We start from the raw sequence: 16,474 nt of genomic DNA, 5'->3' as shown, positions 1-16,474 counted from the left end.
ATTTTCATTGACAATATTACAAAATTCAGTGTTTGAAATGTTTTGTACCTTGGGTCTTTTTCCTTCCATGATTCACAACCGTGAACTATAATCATTGATCGTTTATGCTTAGCAATCTGGAACCAGAACGACCCGTTCTAAAACCAGAACGGCCTGTTCTGGTTCTAGGTGTTTCCAAAAAATTGTCATCCACGTGGCATCCACCTATGCATCTACGTGGCATCCACGTGGCCACACAGTTAACTCCGTTTAAATAATTTGGACGGAAGTTCCAAATTGAAACTAATTAATTTATTAGGGACCAAATTGAGACCAATTAATTTATTTGGGACCAAATTGAGACCAAAAATAAAAGTGAGACTAAATTAAAACAAACAATTATTATAAGGGACCAAAATAGGTTTTTAGCCTAAAATCTACTTATTGATCTTATCAGTAAAAATAATGTATTAAATTCAATTGATATTACATAACTGTCTCAATTTGTCTCTTTTAAATATGTTATTGGTGATCTTATGGACTAATTTTTTTTTTGAAAGTTATAAGATTAAAAATAAATATTTTAAATTTGAGAGACTAAAAATAAATTTATTTTAAGTTTAAGAAATAAAAAAAATATTTTATATTTAAAAATTAAAAATATATTTAAACTTATAAAAAAAATTATATAACTCTTCAGAATATTTGATATGTAAATTAATTATAACACATGACATCATTCAACCGAAGGAAAATTAATAATTTTGAGTTTAAATTATAATATAATGTTTTAAATACTTTATTGAAATTTTTAGTTCGAGTTTTTATATTATTATTTTTAATTAGTCATTTTTTTTATTCATAACTAATCATTATTTCAAATTTGAGATTTAAATTTTACGGTTAATTGGATGTGAGTTAATAAAATATAAATTGTTCTAATTTAATCCATTATCTTGAGTTTTAGTTGTATACTTACATTAAGAGAATTGAGAGAGAATTAAATTATTACAATGTATTTGTTGGAAGTGAAAGAAAAGTTATGCGTAGAGTATAAAACAATTTTATATTGTTATTTATTTATAAACTATCTTATACATTAAATTTTATGATAATTTTCTTAATAGTTACTATTATATTAATAATGATTTTTATTAGTTGAAAGTGTAATTTTTTTTACCCAAACAACACATGACCTTTAATATTTTTTTAATTAAACAGTTGAATTCCTTTTATTTGTATTAGTTTTGAATGATCTTCAATTTGTCCCGAACAAAATGAGCTCTAATAGAAAAAAAAAATGTCACGAACAAAACTAAAGTACACGTACGAAAGTGTGATTTGGATCCATGGACCAATGAGAAACCTGGTCTTGGATGAATATCGGTCCCTCAACAGTAAACATTAACCTTGACACGAGCTGTTTCTCCCGTCTCATACGGCAGTGGTGCTATTGGAGTCAAATCTTAAACACCCTTTTCACACATTTTCCATCTCAACTTTGATCATTACTTTATTAGGCTTTTAACTTTACGTTTGTTGGTAAACTAAGGTGACCAAGCCAGCATCTGCCGTGTGGGGACTTCTCTTCCCGAGCCTGGACTGGACCCTTTCTTTCTCAAATTCTCAAAAGTCTCCACTTTTGGAGGCAAATGACTAATGAGGCTTGTCCTCTTCAGAATCTTGCCCCAAAAGGGACTTCCAACATCTGAATCTTATTAGATCAAACTAACTCTTTTTCTGCACCGGAGGTGAGTTTGAGCTTCAAAATCTCTCCTTTTCCTGTTTTTCTTTTTGTGTAAGTAAAAGGGTGCAACTGACTCCATATGATCCCGAAGATGTGTCAAACTATTCTGTGCTTTTTCTCTTTCAGTATGGATGCCCAATTTGGACACTTTCTATTCTTAATCATATTTCCCAAAAATAGTACTTAGTTTCTGTTAGTAGATTAGGATTGGTTCATTTCTCTGAATGCTGTTAGCTTTTTTTGGGGGCAAAAAAAGGAGAAATATTTCATTAATTGAAAACATTTATATTTGGGTTGTCTGAAATTGAAGACGTTGATCACGGGGGGAATTAAGTTGATAAGGGTTCTTTTGAAGGTGTTTGATGATATGGTTATTTAATGCTAGTGGGTGCTTTTGTTCTTTCTGAATTCAATTTGAGGACTCGTCATCATATATCACTTTTACTCTAGATGCTGTGTTGCTTTTCAATGGCTCTCAACTTTCCTTTTCTCTTATGAAAATGAAAATGCAGTCCAATCAGCAGCGATGAAGTGTTTTCCATTCTCCTATGGAGAGAAGAAAGATGAGCCAAAAGGCTTGCAGTCGACATCGGGTCGGTCAGACAATTCCACATGTGTGGAGGCTGAGGTTAGAAGATCTGGTTCTGAGTTAAATTCACAGGATGTTTCAGACAATGGCAACACAGAATCCCTCAGGAGGAATGCAATTCCCAGTTTGTCCCAGAGGCCCAGCAACCTTAGAGTGTTTACTGTATCTGAACTGAGATCAGCCACAAAGAATTTCAATCGCTCTGTTATGATTGGAGAGGGCGGGTTTGGGTGTGTCTACCTGGGGCTGATTAGAAGTGCGGAGGACACATCCAGAAGAATTGAAGTTGCAGTTAAACAGCTTAGTAAAAGAGGAATGCAGGTAAGAGTTTGCCTTCTGTTTTCATCTTAGTGAAGCCATGCACTAGTGTGTAGTTGTTTTGCTCTTTGTTTTTTAATATCATGATGCAAGATATAATGTATATATTATGAAAATTGAATGCTTTGAATTGTCATATTAGTTGCTGCATGTTTGTAGACATGGTCAAAAGAACTCTGTTTCCATACTTAAAATTTTCTTGGGTGAAAAACCTTCTAATTGTTACATTTTGATGACCTTCCTTGAGCCTAGAAAATTTCTGTTGTCAAGTGAGTGGGTGGTTGTTTCTGTGTTGCCTATGTCAGATGCACGTATTTCAAGTGAATTATAGAAGCCGTAAAGTGCAGCTTCTCTTTTGTATGTGATTTGATGTGCCTGCCAGATATGTTACCAAACAGGCAAAACACACACTAAGATGATCTGATTGCTACAGAAAATAAGAATTATGTGTGTTAATCCTTTCTATGTATTGTTTCCTCGGCTTTAATTTTGTTACTCTACTTTTGGCTTGTAGGGGCATAGGGAATGGGTGACAGAAGTTAATGTTCTGGGCATTGTTGAGCATCCAAATCTTGTGAAACTAGTGGGTTACTGTGCTGATGATGATGAAAGAGGAATCCAACGGCTTCTGATTTATGAATACATGCCAAACAGAAGTGTGGAACACCATTTATCTCATCGGTCAGAGACTCCTCTTCCATGGAGTAGGAGATTGAAAATAGCTCGAGATGCAGCTCGTGGGTTAACATATCTGCATGAGGAAATGGATTTTCAGGTATTGGTTTATAGCACAGCTTTCATAAATTCCTATTTGATCTAACAAGCCTTGTCTAGATTTTATTTTTTTTCTTCACATTTATATACACCACCTCCCAAATGGAAAAGGGTGAATTGCTGAATTACTCTCATCCCACCTGGATGATGCTTACATTATACTTTCCTCTCATTTTATTTCAAAAATTACACTCCCTTTCCTAAGAGAAGATTTCAATGTAAATGATTCTCTTAGTAATGACGAACAACTATGAAAGAACCTGCTAGGGACATTTTTCCTCTATACAACTTTTAGCTTAGATAGGGCAGCTAATTGTAAGCATGCTATAATTGATTTACGTCCTTAAACAAAATGATGTTTTAAACTCCCGTATCAATGGCTCTGGAACTTAACTCAATCTTTATTCATCTTATAAAATTCGTAAGTCAACAGTGAAGGTTCAAAGCTAGCTCTACCTATTAAGCTTAGAGTTTTAGAGATAGAAAAACTATTCCTAAGAGGTTCGTTCACATTAAAATGGACTAAATCATAACACATAATCTCTTGGGAAAAGGCAGTGTAATTTTGTAAAATAAAGGAGAGGACAGTGTAATTTAAGTTTCTACTACGGGAGAGAACTGTATTTGCCCCCAAAAGAAGATAGCTGGGGGTTCAATTTGACTACTTTGGTTAATGCCATGCTAAATTTATATACTATTCAAATATGTGCTGCAGTTGATTAATGCTATGCTAACTGTGTGTGTATTTTGCAGATAATTTTTAGAGATTTCAAATCTTCAAATATCCTTTTGGATGAACAATGGAATGCAAAGCTATCAGACTTTGGGTTAGCAAGGTTGGGACCATCAGACGGACTGACTCATGTCTCAACAGCGGTATGGCTATGTTTATTAATTTATGATTAGGCAAATGGATATTGTTAACATATGCAGGGGCCTTTAATCCTTTCTAGTTATCATTAACATGAAGTAGAGAAATTCAACATAAGACCGAATCTTTAGTTGTCCGTAAAGCTGCCAACAGTCTAATGGGGCTGACTAAATGATCATGTCAAATATGTATTATAATAAGGGGGGTGTATTGGATTAGGATTTTAAAAGACTTTTTTAGTTAAAAAAAATCCTGCATATTTTAGAAGACTTTGCAGGATTTTCATGACTTTTAAGATTTTGCAGGATTCTACAAGACTTAAAATTAGGATTTTAATGGATTCTGCAGGACTTTTAAATCAAGATTTTAATGGATTTTATGGGATTTTGTAGAGTTTTGACATTTGATAAGATTTTAAAAAAAAATCATACATTCAAATTTAAAAAGAGTTAAAGAAAAAAATAATAAAAAAAATAATGTCTAGATAAATAATAATAATAATTCTCCATAATATCCTATCCTCTTTTTATAGCATCCACTATCAATTGTAACAATTCATCGGAATCCTCCTTGGTCCAAGTTTCAAAATTTTTTCTCTCTTTTCCTTTTTCTTTATTATTTCCTTGTGAATCTCCCATTTGAATTACTAAAACAATATATGTTGAAAACTAGTTATATAAATAATTATGGATAAGAGACAAAATCAATAAAATTATATTATTATTTTTAGAAGCACACTAATTATATAAGATCGAATATATCTTGGCTATCCAAATAGATCAAATACCTCAGTCATTATAAAAAAAATGTAAAAACAAAAATATAGAAATATAAGATAATTTTTTATATATAAAAAAATAATATATTCGATACTGAAAAAATATTTAGATATATAATTTTTTTATATAAACGGAAGTATTTAGATATAGAAAATATATATATATATATATATATATATATATGATAATTTTTAACGATATTTATAAATGTAAATTATTCTAACAAATATTTTAACAATATTTCCTTTTTTAAAAAATAAGCTAATGAAGGCATAAATCCTAAATCCTAAAAAATTAGATATTGCAATGTTTTATGTTAATTTTCTTTTTTTAAAATATAAAAAATCTTAATTTCACAATATAAAACTAAAAAGAAAAATTCATAGTAAAAAAAAATAAAATAATTGTTGAGTCATAAAAGGAGGATAGATAAGAGTAACAAATTCAAGGGAAGGAGAGAGTTCGCAATTTTTATGCTGAGAGGGTTTTTTCCCCAACTAAGATCTATTTTCATCTCATTCTACTCACAGAAACCCTAACAAATTCATCTTATATATATATATATATATATATTGTAGAGATTATGATATCAATTTCATCTTTCATCTTTTTCTTTTCTTGACATGTGTTATAAAAAAAATTACCACTTAAAAGTTTAAATTTCGAGCATTTTTTTGTGTTATATAAAGGAACAAATTCAACTACATAGAATAAAATAAAGAAAGTCAATTAAAGAGAACGAACATAAAAATAGAGCAAGTCAATGACACTATCATTTACATATTAGAGTTTTACAAAAATGAGAACAGTACTACAATATTATATATGAGCAATGAACAATAGTGTAGTATTATTAGTAGAGAAAAAATGGAGAAGACAGGAGCATAAAAAAAAAGATGAAAAACTCACTTGAAAATTCTTGAAACACTTGAAAAATCACTTCAAACAATTCTTCAAAATTCGATGGGTTTGGATGTGATTGTTTTATGAATTTGGTATTTATAAATAACACTAGAAAGTCTTTCAAAATCCCTCTCACACAACAATCCTTTAAAATCCTTATATTTTTGAATACCAATGGATTGTTTTTAAATTGTAAAAAATCTCAAATGAATACCAGTGGATTTTAATGAACTCTTTAAAAAATCTTGAAAATCCAGATTGAATACCACAGGATTGTTTTTGAGTGACATAAAATCCTGATTGAATACCAATGGACTTTTTTACTCAAAAAAAAGTTTTTTAAAATCCTACGAAATCCTAAACCAATACACCCTCCTACATCATGATTCAGAAAGGAAATTATAATAAACTCTCTTGGTGTCTTTTACACTTTTGAAAGCTAAACTAATGCCAAAAATTGGGTTCATTTCTTGAACATAAAAAATTTCTCCATCATATGGCTGTCTATGTTTGTCAGGTTGTAGGAACAATGGGATATGCAGCTCCTGAATATGTTCAAACTGGACGTCTAACATCAAAGAATGATGTATGGAGCTATGGTGTCTTCCTTTATGAACTTATTACTGGTAGACGCCCTTTAGATCGAAATCGCCCCAGGGGTGAGCAGAAGCTGTTGGAATGGATAAGGCCATACCTATCAGATGGGAAGAAATTTCAACTAATATTAGATCCAAGACTTGATAAGAAACAAGTCTTCAAGTCGGCCCAGAAACTTGCTATGATAGCTAACCGATGCTTGGTAAAAAATCCTAAGAATAGACCAAAGATGAGTGAGGTGTTGGAAATGGTGAATGGAATGCTAGAATCTTCTTCATCCAGTTCCAGTCCACAGTTGCCTTTGCGGAGTGTGGCAACAGTGAAAGCTTCTCAGGATACAGAAATAAATAACAAGAAACGGACCATGGATCAGAAACCTGGAGAAAGTAATTGGTTTGTTAGGATGTGGAGACCAAAGCTTGTAAGAACATGCTGATTATTGTTTGTAGCTTTAAGCCATCAAAGCCTGTTCTCGAGAACAAAGCTTTTTCATGATCAGGGAAGATCTTATGCATGTTTCTCAATGCCATGCTGTCACAAACAATGTGCAACTTTTCCATCTTTTCCGTGGATCAGTGGATGTGTATAAATCTGCCATCACATGCTTACTTACCAACTACCATAGGTGTTTCTTTCATGGTCAAGCTATTTGAGGAAATTTTCAGGGATGTTTATGAATTTAAGGGGGGACGATAGGTTTTTATGGATATGCATTGGGATATTGGTTGAGCCTGGTGCACAATGTTGGAAAATAGTTTTAAATTAGTCTTTAGCAGCATGTAATCCTACTACTTTCAATAGAGTTTCCTATAAGTTTGCAGGGCCTTGCATTAAATGCACAAAATGCATGAATGAATTCTTGCATGGTAAATGCAAGTTCAAGTCATACAAAAGCAATTCCTACACGAAAACACATTATCCTCTAGCTTCTTTGGTTGAATTGATATAGTTCCATGGACGGTTTAAATGAGTTGAACTCGGGATTGGGAAGATATGATATGGTCTTAAATGCATGAATGAATATGATGTTAGTTTAATTTTGATATTTGTCCGTAAAATTTTCATACTTTTATCAAATCGTCATTTATGTATTCACATTTTAAATAAAATATAAATAATAATAATCATTTGAAAAGTTAAGCATGTTTAATAATGTGACAATGGATGATGATATAAAAAATTTAAACCTAGTGTGACTTAATACTAGTGTAAAAAACAGTTGCATTGCTTCTCTATTCGTGGGCATATATATATATGGTTAAACTCAAATCACCTTTTTTACTGTTCAAGTGTGTGGTATAACGTCCTAACAGCAACACCCAGCCATTAATAAGTCATCCGGGGAATCCAATAACTCAACATTTGGCTTAGCAGTAAAAATTTTATATATATATATATATATATATATAAAGCTTACATTTAAATATATTATGTGAAAAATAATTGTTTTAAAAATCATTTTAATATTTTAAAATTACTGTAAAAAATATGAAATTAGTAGTGGTATAGTTAGCTTTATATTTAAAATAATCAATGTTTGAGAATAAAATAAATGATTTGATAGCTTTTAATCATAAACTCCAAAATTTTACTTATAAGAAGTTATTTGATCCAAGACTTGACAACAAACAAGTCATCAAATTAATCAGCCCAGATAGAGACATACCTGCTATGAGCCTATGAAAGGCGAAGAACTGAAGCATATTTTTCAATGCCATGCTGTCACAAAACATGTGCAACTTTAATTTCTAGTTTATCTAACCATGTGTATAAATCTACTATCATATGATATGATACTTACCTATAACCATAGGTGTTTCTGTCTTGCCAAGCTATTTGAGGAAATTGATGCTATTCAAGTAAAGAGGAATCATTTATGAATTTCATGGGAGACGATAGGTTTCTGTGAATATGCTAAAACCATAAAATGCATGGATGGAGAATGCGAGTTCAAATAAAAAAGAAAAGGAAAATATATTAGATCAATACATTCACTTTTTCATGATAAATGAGTGAATGTCTCATCAAAAGACTTCACAGTAAGTTAAATATATTAAATAAAATTAATAATTAATACATTTAATATTTTTTATAATTAGAAGAAGAAAAAAATACTCTCAAAAAATTTCATTTATTATGTATATAAAGAAAAGAGGTAGTATTATTTTTTAATAATTACAGCAAAGATACCCATAATTCTAGGGTAAGTTTTATTCTTTTCCTTTCTTTCTTCATATGAGTATTGGCTTTGATAATGAAATTTCAATGCAACTTCTGTGAGAAAAATGTGATAGAATTGGGTTTGTTTGATTAAACCACCAATCTTTGTCTGGGCCGACCAAGGCTTTGGGCATTAGGAGAGTTACTTGAATGGGTAACAATATTTATTTTGATGTAGGAGTGGACAAAATGAAATGAATTGAATTAAATTTATAAAAGTTGTATTCAACTTAAAAGTAACTCATGTGAATTGAACTGAATTAAAACTGAATTATTTTTTTGTCTCATTAAACTGAACTGTACTGCATTATAAAAATTTGAACTGAACTATAATTTGAATTGCACTGAACTATTATAATATTTTGAATTGAAAATTTTGACTCGTTGATCCATCAAGATGAAACACATTTGCAAACTTTATTTTATTTTTCATTTCATTTAAAATTTTCATAGGAAAAAATATATATAAAAAATCAAGTCAACCAAACTTATTGGATTTCAAGCCTAAAAATTAGTCAACCAACATAGTTCGGTTGGCCCGTTGAGTTTAACAAAATTGAAATAATTTTTTTTGCATCACTTTTTTTGAAGCCTGACTATTGAGCCAATTTATTAAGATGGAATATGATAGACACAATTAATTTTTATACTTTAATAAAAATAATTTAATTTATTATAATTTAGTTCAATTCAATTTTCAAACAGTTCAGTTCAATTTTTTTTAAAATTTTTTATCTCAATTTATTTTTACAAACAGTTCAATTTAGTTCGCCACCAATTCAGTTCAGTTTGGTTTTTCTTACCCATCCCTACTTTGATGTAATGGGTTATGGGTTGCTCATTCACACACCACAAATGACTAGTCGCTTTTACTGTGTTATAAAACTTGGTGTCAAAAGTGGTTTGTTTATCTTTATGAGTTGACAGAAAATTAGTAAGTGTTACTTTTTAAACAATTTTTGTGTGAAATATGTTTCAAGTCTAAAGAGGTTTGATTCAAATAATTCTTGAGTTTGAAGTCTAGAAAGATTTTATTGTGATTAGTTACTTAAAAAGATAATTTAAAAACTACATAGGTTGAAGAAGGAGTAGTTTGAGTAAAAAGTATTTATCAAGTGTTTTTGTTAAGAATTTGACATAATCTTAGTGATAAGGATAAATCAGTATAAATTTTCATGTCTTCTAATGTTTCATACTTTATATTTATTGTCTACTTCGATTTTTTTCTTTTAAAAATAGTATTTTATATATCATCTTTTAAATATATAATTTTAAAAAATATCTTATATTGTCTTTTAACTATAAACGAAAGATAATCTTTGTAATTTTTTTAAATCATAATTCAATTTTTTTTTATTCTACATGGAAATTGCTTACAACTTCTGACATATCTATTTACATGTTTTAAAAAAGTTGAGATTTTTATCCACTACTTATTGAAATTGTATGTTTATTTGGTTTAAGAAAGAAAGTCAAAGGAAAGAAAATTTAAAAAAAGTAAAAAATGTGGTAATCTTTAGGTTGTTTGGTTGTGTAAAATGTAAATTTTTTTATTATATAAAATGAAATAAATATCTCAAATAAAAAAATGTATAATGAGTAAGGGTATTTGTTTTTGTAATATTGTCATCTCAACTGATTCAAGTCGTAGAGTGAAGATTCGCGATTACGAGATTGGAGCTCAAGCGCTCAGAGTTGTACGGAGTTCCTTCTCTTCTCCTTTTTCAATTTGATTCTCCGGGAAGATAAGGGAGGCTTGCCTTGGTTGTGTCTTATGAAGTTCATTTGGTGATTCTTTCAAACCCTTAATTTCTGAGTTGTGTTGCTAGAATTGTGGTGGTTGAGTTGTGGGTTTTGGGAGAAGTTGGTTTGGTTCTTGTAACACCCGTATAAATGTTTAAAATATATGGTTGCATGCCTTATTTTATGTTGATCTTTAGTTTTTTTTATGTATTTGATCATTTAGATGCGTTTCTTTGGTTTAGATTTGATATTGAAACTTGTAGGAAGCTTGGGATGGAATGGAGAGGTTCAAAAACCCCAAAATCGTGAAAAATAGAGACGGTTCATATTATGAAATGGCTGAGCCATTTAGAAATGACTGAGCAAAATTGAAAGATGAAAAATGGAGTGTTTTTGGAAGGAAATGACTGAGCCATTTAGAAACAATTGAGTAGTTTTGCAAATTAAAATTAGGTGTGTTTCTAGAAGGAAATGGTTGAGCGAAAATGCATATTAGAATCAAGTGTGTTTCTATAAGGAAATTGCTGAGCGATTTTGAAATGGCTGAGCAGTTTGGTGCTTTCCAAATTTAACTTTGTTGTCTTCATAAAAGTTGTAGCTCTAGCTGTTAGCTTTCCAATGACTTTAGAATCACCTAAAAAGGAGGTTTAGAATTCCAATTATGACCTTTTTAGTGAAAAAAGGTCAAGTTGACAATATTTGGACAAACTGTTGTGGTTTATGTTAATTTCAACATGATAGATGATTGAATTGGAACCTACGGTCTTTAAGAAAGTTATAGAATCTTTTTATATTTCATATGAGACAAAGATGAGTTTAATTAGATTAGTGGAACTCCAATTATGTTGTGTTATGTGAAAGTTGTCATTGTATGTTAATTGATGATTTTATATTGAAAATGATGTGTTAATTCCCTCATAGCATAAGGCAATATATGATATCCTAGGTTGTTATATAGTGAATTGTTGATATTTAGATGATGCTAAATGATAATATTTGATGATGAATACTAATGATGTGTTGTATATTGTTGATTAATTTGATGAGAGTGAAAAGTTGTAAAGTTGCATGTTGTATAAAGCGACAAAGTTATGGACATGTGGTTGAGATAAATGTTTAAGTTGAGATGCATAAATGCTAGAGGTGAATTAAGTTAATTTAAAAGTTGCTTTCCTTTAGAGTTTATGTGGTTTTGGTATGAAAGTAGTTGAATCATACCTTAGTTGAATGGCTGACCGAGTAAAGAATGTGACTCGTGTATTGTCTTTAAAAGATGACTAGCCTATTTATAAATACATGTAGTAACTAAATAATTATAAAAAAATATAATATAAATATAAATGGTAATAATTGATAGCGAATATTGATCTCCACTAATTGAACCACTAATTATTATTCATAATAATTTTGATATTTTAAAATTATTGTAAAATAATATGAAATTAGTAGTGATAGCAATTAGCTTTATATGTAGAATAAAATGTTTGATAGCTTTTAATCATAAACTCCAAAATTTTACTTATGATAAAAAGTTATTTGATCCAAGACTTGACAACGAACAAGTCATCAAATTAGTCAGCCCAGATACAGAGATACTTGCTATGATGCATATTTTTCAATGCCATGCTGTCACAAAACATGTGCAACCTTAATTTCTAGCTTATCTAACCATGTGTATAAATCTACTATCATATGATATGATACTTACCGATAATCATAGATGTTTCTGTCTTGCCTAGCTATTTGAGAAAATTGATGCTATTCAAGCAAAGAGGAATCATTTATGAATTTCATGGGAGACGATAGGTTTCTGTGGATACGCTAAAACCATAAAATGCATAGATGGAGAATGCGAGTTCAAATAAAAAAGAAAAGGAAAATATAGTTAATCAAATACATTCACTTTTTCATGATAAATGAGTGAATGTATCATCAAAAGTCTCCACAGTAAGTTAAATATATTAAATAAAATTAACAATTAGTACATTTAATATTTGTTATAATTAGAAGAAAAAAAATACTCTCATTTATTTTGCATACAAAAAAAAGAGGTAGTATTATTTTTCAATAATAACAGCAAAGATACCCATAATTCTAGCGTAGGTTTTATTCTTTTCCTTTCCTTTAAATGAGAATTGGCTTTGATAATGAAGTTTCAATGTAATGGAATTGGGTTTGTTGGTCAAATCGTGTGTCAGTTTTACCGTGTTATAAGACTTGAGACTTAAAGTGGTTTGTTTATTTTTTTAAGTTGATAGAAAATTACTGAGTGTTACCTTTAAATAATCATTGTGTGAAATTTGTTTTAAGTCTGGTTTGATTCAAATAATTCTTAAAAATAATTTAAGTTGATAGACTTATTATGATTATTTGTTTAAGAAAATAATTTAAAAACTGCATAAGTTGAGGAAGGAGTAGTTTGAATAAAAAGTTTTTACCATATCATTTTAAAAATATCTTATATTGTTTTTTTACTATAAACAAAAGATAATCTTTACATTTTTTTAAAACCATAATTTATTTTTTCTTGTGTTTTCTTGTATTCTACAAGGAAATTGCCAACAACTCTTGACATATTTATTTACATGTTTCAAAATCAAAGTTGAGAATTTTATCCATTAGTTATTGAAATTGTATGTTTTATTTGATTTAAGAAAGAAAGTCAAAGAAAAAAAAACAAAGTAAAAAGTATGGTAATCTTTAGGTTGCTTGGTTGTGTAAAATGTAAAAGAAAAGAAGAATCTATATAAAATGAAACTAATATCTAAAATAAAAAATATATAATAAGGTATTTGTTTCCATTTTTTTACTCAAATAATACTTTAAAAAAAATTACCCAAATAGCAACATTGCAAATTTATTTCCTCAACTAGCACCATTTACTACGTTCGAAACGGATCGTTCTCAAATCATAACAGGTCATTCCAGATTAAAAAATAATACATAGAAAATGGATCAGAACGGGCCGTTCTAAAATCAAAATTAGCAGATAAAAAGTGGAACTAGAACAGGCTGTTCTGCAAGCAGAACGGGTCGTTCTGACCTACAAATAATTTTTTTTTTCGATTTTCACTTATCAAATACCAAAACTTAAAAACTAACATCAAATAATTAAATTTATTGAATATTAACATTATAAATATATCTAAATAAATTTATTAAAATTCAATACAACAATAAAGATTAATGGTGACAGAAACTGATTATGTTGTTCTCTAATGTCCATCTCTGTTTTAATTCTACTGAACTTTGGCCGACCCTTGAAAGTTCGCTTGAGCTCTGAATTTGGTCACAAAGTTGGACCAGTGTAAGTAGGCCAATAATCTTCATGTCGGAGCTCTCCAAACCTTCCTTCGTATACCTTTCTAAAATTTGCCGCAATCATACCACATTTTATTTAGCTTTATTGTAAATCTTTCAGCGGGTCAAACTTTTCTCGGATGTTGCGTTTCTTTCAACTTTGTGGCCAAATCCAGAACTCAAGAGAACTTTCAAGAGTCGGCCAAAGTCTAGTAGGATTATAACAGAGATGGACATTAGAGAACAACATAATCATGTAAAAATTTGTTCTTATTGTCATACTTCTGGTCATACTAACAAGACATATCTAAATATTGGTCATGAATTTAGTTTCTGCCACCATTGATCTTTATTGTTGTAATGAATTTTAATAAATTTATTTAGTTATATTTATAATGTTAATATTCAATAAATTTAATCACTTGATGGTACTCTTTGAATTTTAGTATTTGATAAGTGAAAATCAAATTAATTTTTTTTATTTAAAGGCCAGAACGACCCGTTCTAGATGCAGAACGGCCCGTTCTGGTTCCACTTTTTATCTCTAATTTTAATTTTGGAACAGCCCGTTCTGATCCGTTTTCCATGCGTTATTTTTTAATTCGGAACGGTCCGTTCTGATTTCAGAACGACTTGTTCTAAACGTGAACAGTAAATGATACTAGTTGAGAAAATAAATTTACATAGTTGTTATTTGGGTAAATTTTTTTAAAATAGTATTATTTGTGTAAAAAATTCTATTTGTTTCACTATTTTTTTTTATTCCAAACATAGTTATACTATTTTTTTTTCTCACTATAATTAGATACATATACCATTAAACATCTTAATTAGTTTTAGTTGGATAGAACTGAACCTAAATAATTTTGGTAATGAAAATAAAATAACCTTTTATGAGAAAATAATTGAGTAGAAGGACAATATATACATCTAATTAACACTTTTTATTTTTATTTTTATATTTCTTCTTACCATATCATTTATAATATTTATACTTTTCACTCTTTTATTACTACTTTTCTTTATATATCATTTTCTTACATAATGGGATAATAGTATAATTATTTATATTAAGAAGTTTTAAATTTGGTTAGGGACAATTTTGTTCAATGTAGATCCACTAATGTTTCCTTTCAAATTTTAATATAACTACATGTCATAAATTTAAAATTCTAATTAAATTATATTTTTTTTCTAATTTTATTTTTATTGTTTATATTGGGGAGGACCAAAACTCAAATAAAATAGTTACATTAGATTACTACAAATGAAAATAAAACTCGTTATATTTCTTATCAATAAACATAACTAACCAACAAATTATGAGAGTCAATATATTTTTTTTATCATATTAATCATGCATTTTTATATCATTAAGAGTAAAAAAAAAAAGAGATATCTAAAATAATAGGCATATAAAAAATTAAATATTAAATAAATAAATATTTAATTGTTAAAGAATAAAAAAATTATTATCTTGTATTAGTATAAAATTATAAAATTATATTAAATAGTTAATAATTAAAAATAAAAAATGAAAAATATGATTATTCTTTTTTTATCATAATTTAATGACCTGAATCAAATTAAGTCAATATTAATAAAATTATTTTAGATTAATAATTTCATTTTTAAAATCTAAAAAAAGATTATTCAAGATTTAATTTAATTATGAATATGAATCGATTAAAGTCATGATGAATACGTCTAATTTTGTCTAACCAAACATATCGTGTATTAATTCTGATCGCCAGCACGCCATTGATGACAATGTCATTGGAGATGTGATTCTTTTGTATTCGTAGCTTCGTTGTTAAGGTGTGTCTTGCAAGTTGCAATTCTCTGAATCAGATTAAATTATGCACTGATGATATGGTTGAAAAAAGGACAACAATGAAGAAATAGAGGACACTGAGAGGGACATGAGTTGAAATTTTTCACTGATTGGGACAGGATAAGAACCAAACTATACTATAAATTACTATCTGTTATAGTGGATACAAATCAAAAGCCCCTTTACCATCAAATAAAATAAAAATCTTAATAGTTAATACAGTGTATTTTTATACACTAAATCAATCATATATTAATGTTGATGTGAGTTTTTATTTGTTTATTGTAAAAGTTAATAATAAGTTATCATAAATTAGGATCTGTGTTTAAATGATTATGTAAAATTATTTTACATGATAATGTATTGCCATTTTTTCATTTAAAACAAATTTTGAGAGGTGATTATGCCATTCTAACTTAACAAATACTTTGATTCTATCTCAAACATTTTAATTCTCAAGAAGTAATAATATTTGAATACTTAAATATTTTAAATATTTTGACACACATCAAATTTTTTTCTTCTTCTATAAACATGGTTCATGGAATTTATTAGAAATACTAAATTGATTTTATATCTTAAAATAAATTTTATTATTATTAAATTATATTTTATATTTTATTTTTTAATCTTTTTTTTTATTGCAACATTTATTTATTATATTTATCATTTTTTCATCTTTTTAAGTGCATTTCAATGTTAAACTGGACATGACTAAAAGCTGAGAAGAAATATCTACTATTTTGTTTTCATTTAACAGAAGACATTTTTTGATAATAATAATTAAATAATAATCATGAACAAAAGCTTAAAAAAATTA

General features: G+C 28.6%; 1 protein-coding gene across 1 annotated transcript; it reads left to right on the top strand.

Annotated features, from left to right (window-relative positions):
* Window positions 1–1,426: 1,426 nt before the first annotated feature.
* Window positions 1,427–7,594, top strand: LOC109798061 (serine/threonine-protein kinase PCRK1). Its single transcript, XM_020358264.3, has 5 exons — window positions 1,427–1,730; window positions 2,239–2,636; window positions 3,148–3,408; window positions 4,161–4,283; window positions 6,478–7,594. The coding sequence occupies exons 2-5, from the start codon at window positions 2,253–2,255 to the stop codon at window positions 6,991–6,993; spliced, it is 1,284 nt and encodes a 427-aa protein (XP_020213853.1). The 5' UTR covers window positions 1,427–1,730; window positions 2,239–2,252; the 3' UTR covers window positions 6,994–7,594.
* Window positions 7,595–16,474: the final 8,880 nt, after the last annotated feature.

This window comes from Cajanus cajan, chromosome 6, assembly GCF_000230855.2.
Source record: "Cajanus cajan strain Asha chromosome 6, NIPB_CcT2T_4, whole genome shotgun sequence".
Classification (NCBI taxonomy): Eukaryota; Viridiplantae; Streptophyta; class Magnoliopsida; order Fabales; family Fabaceae; genus Cajanus; species Cajanus cajan.
Note: the sequence above shows the minus strand (reverse complement) of the source record. Positions and strands in the feature narration are given on the sequence as shown.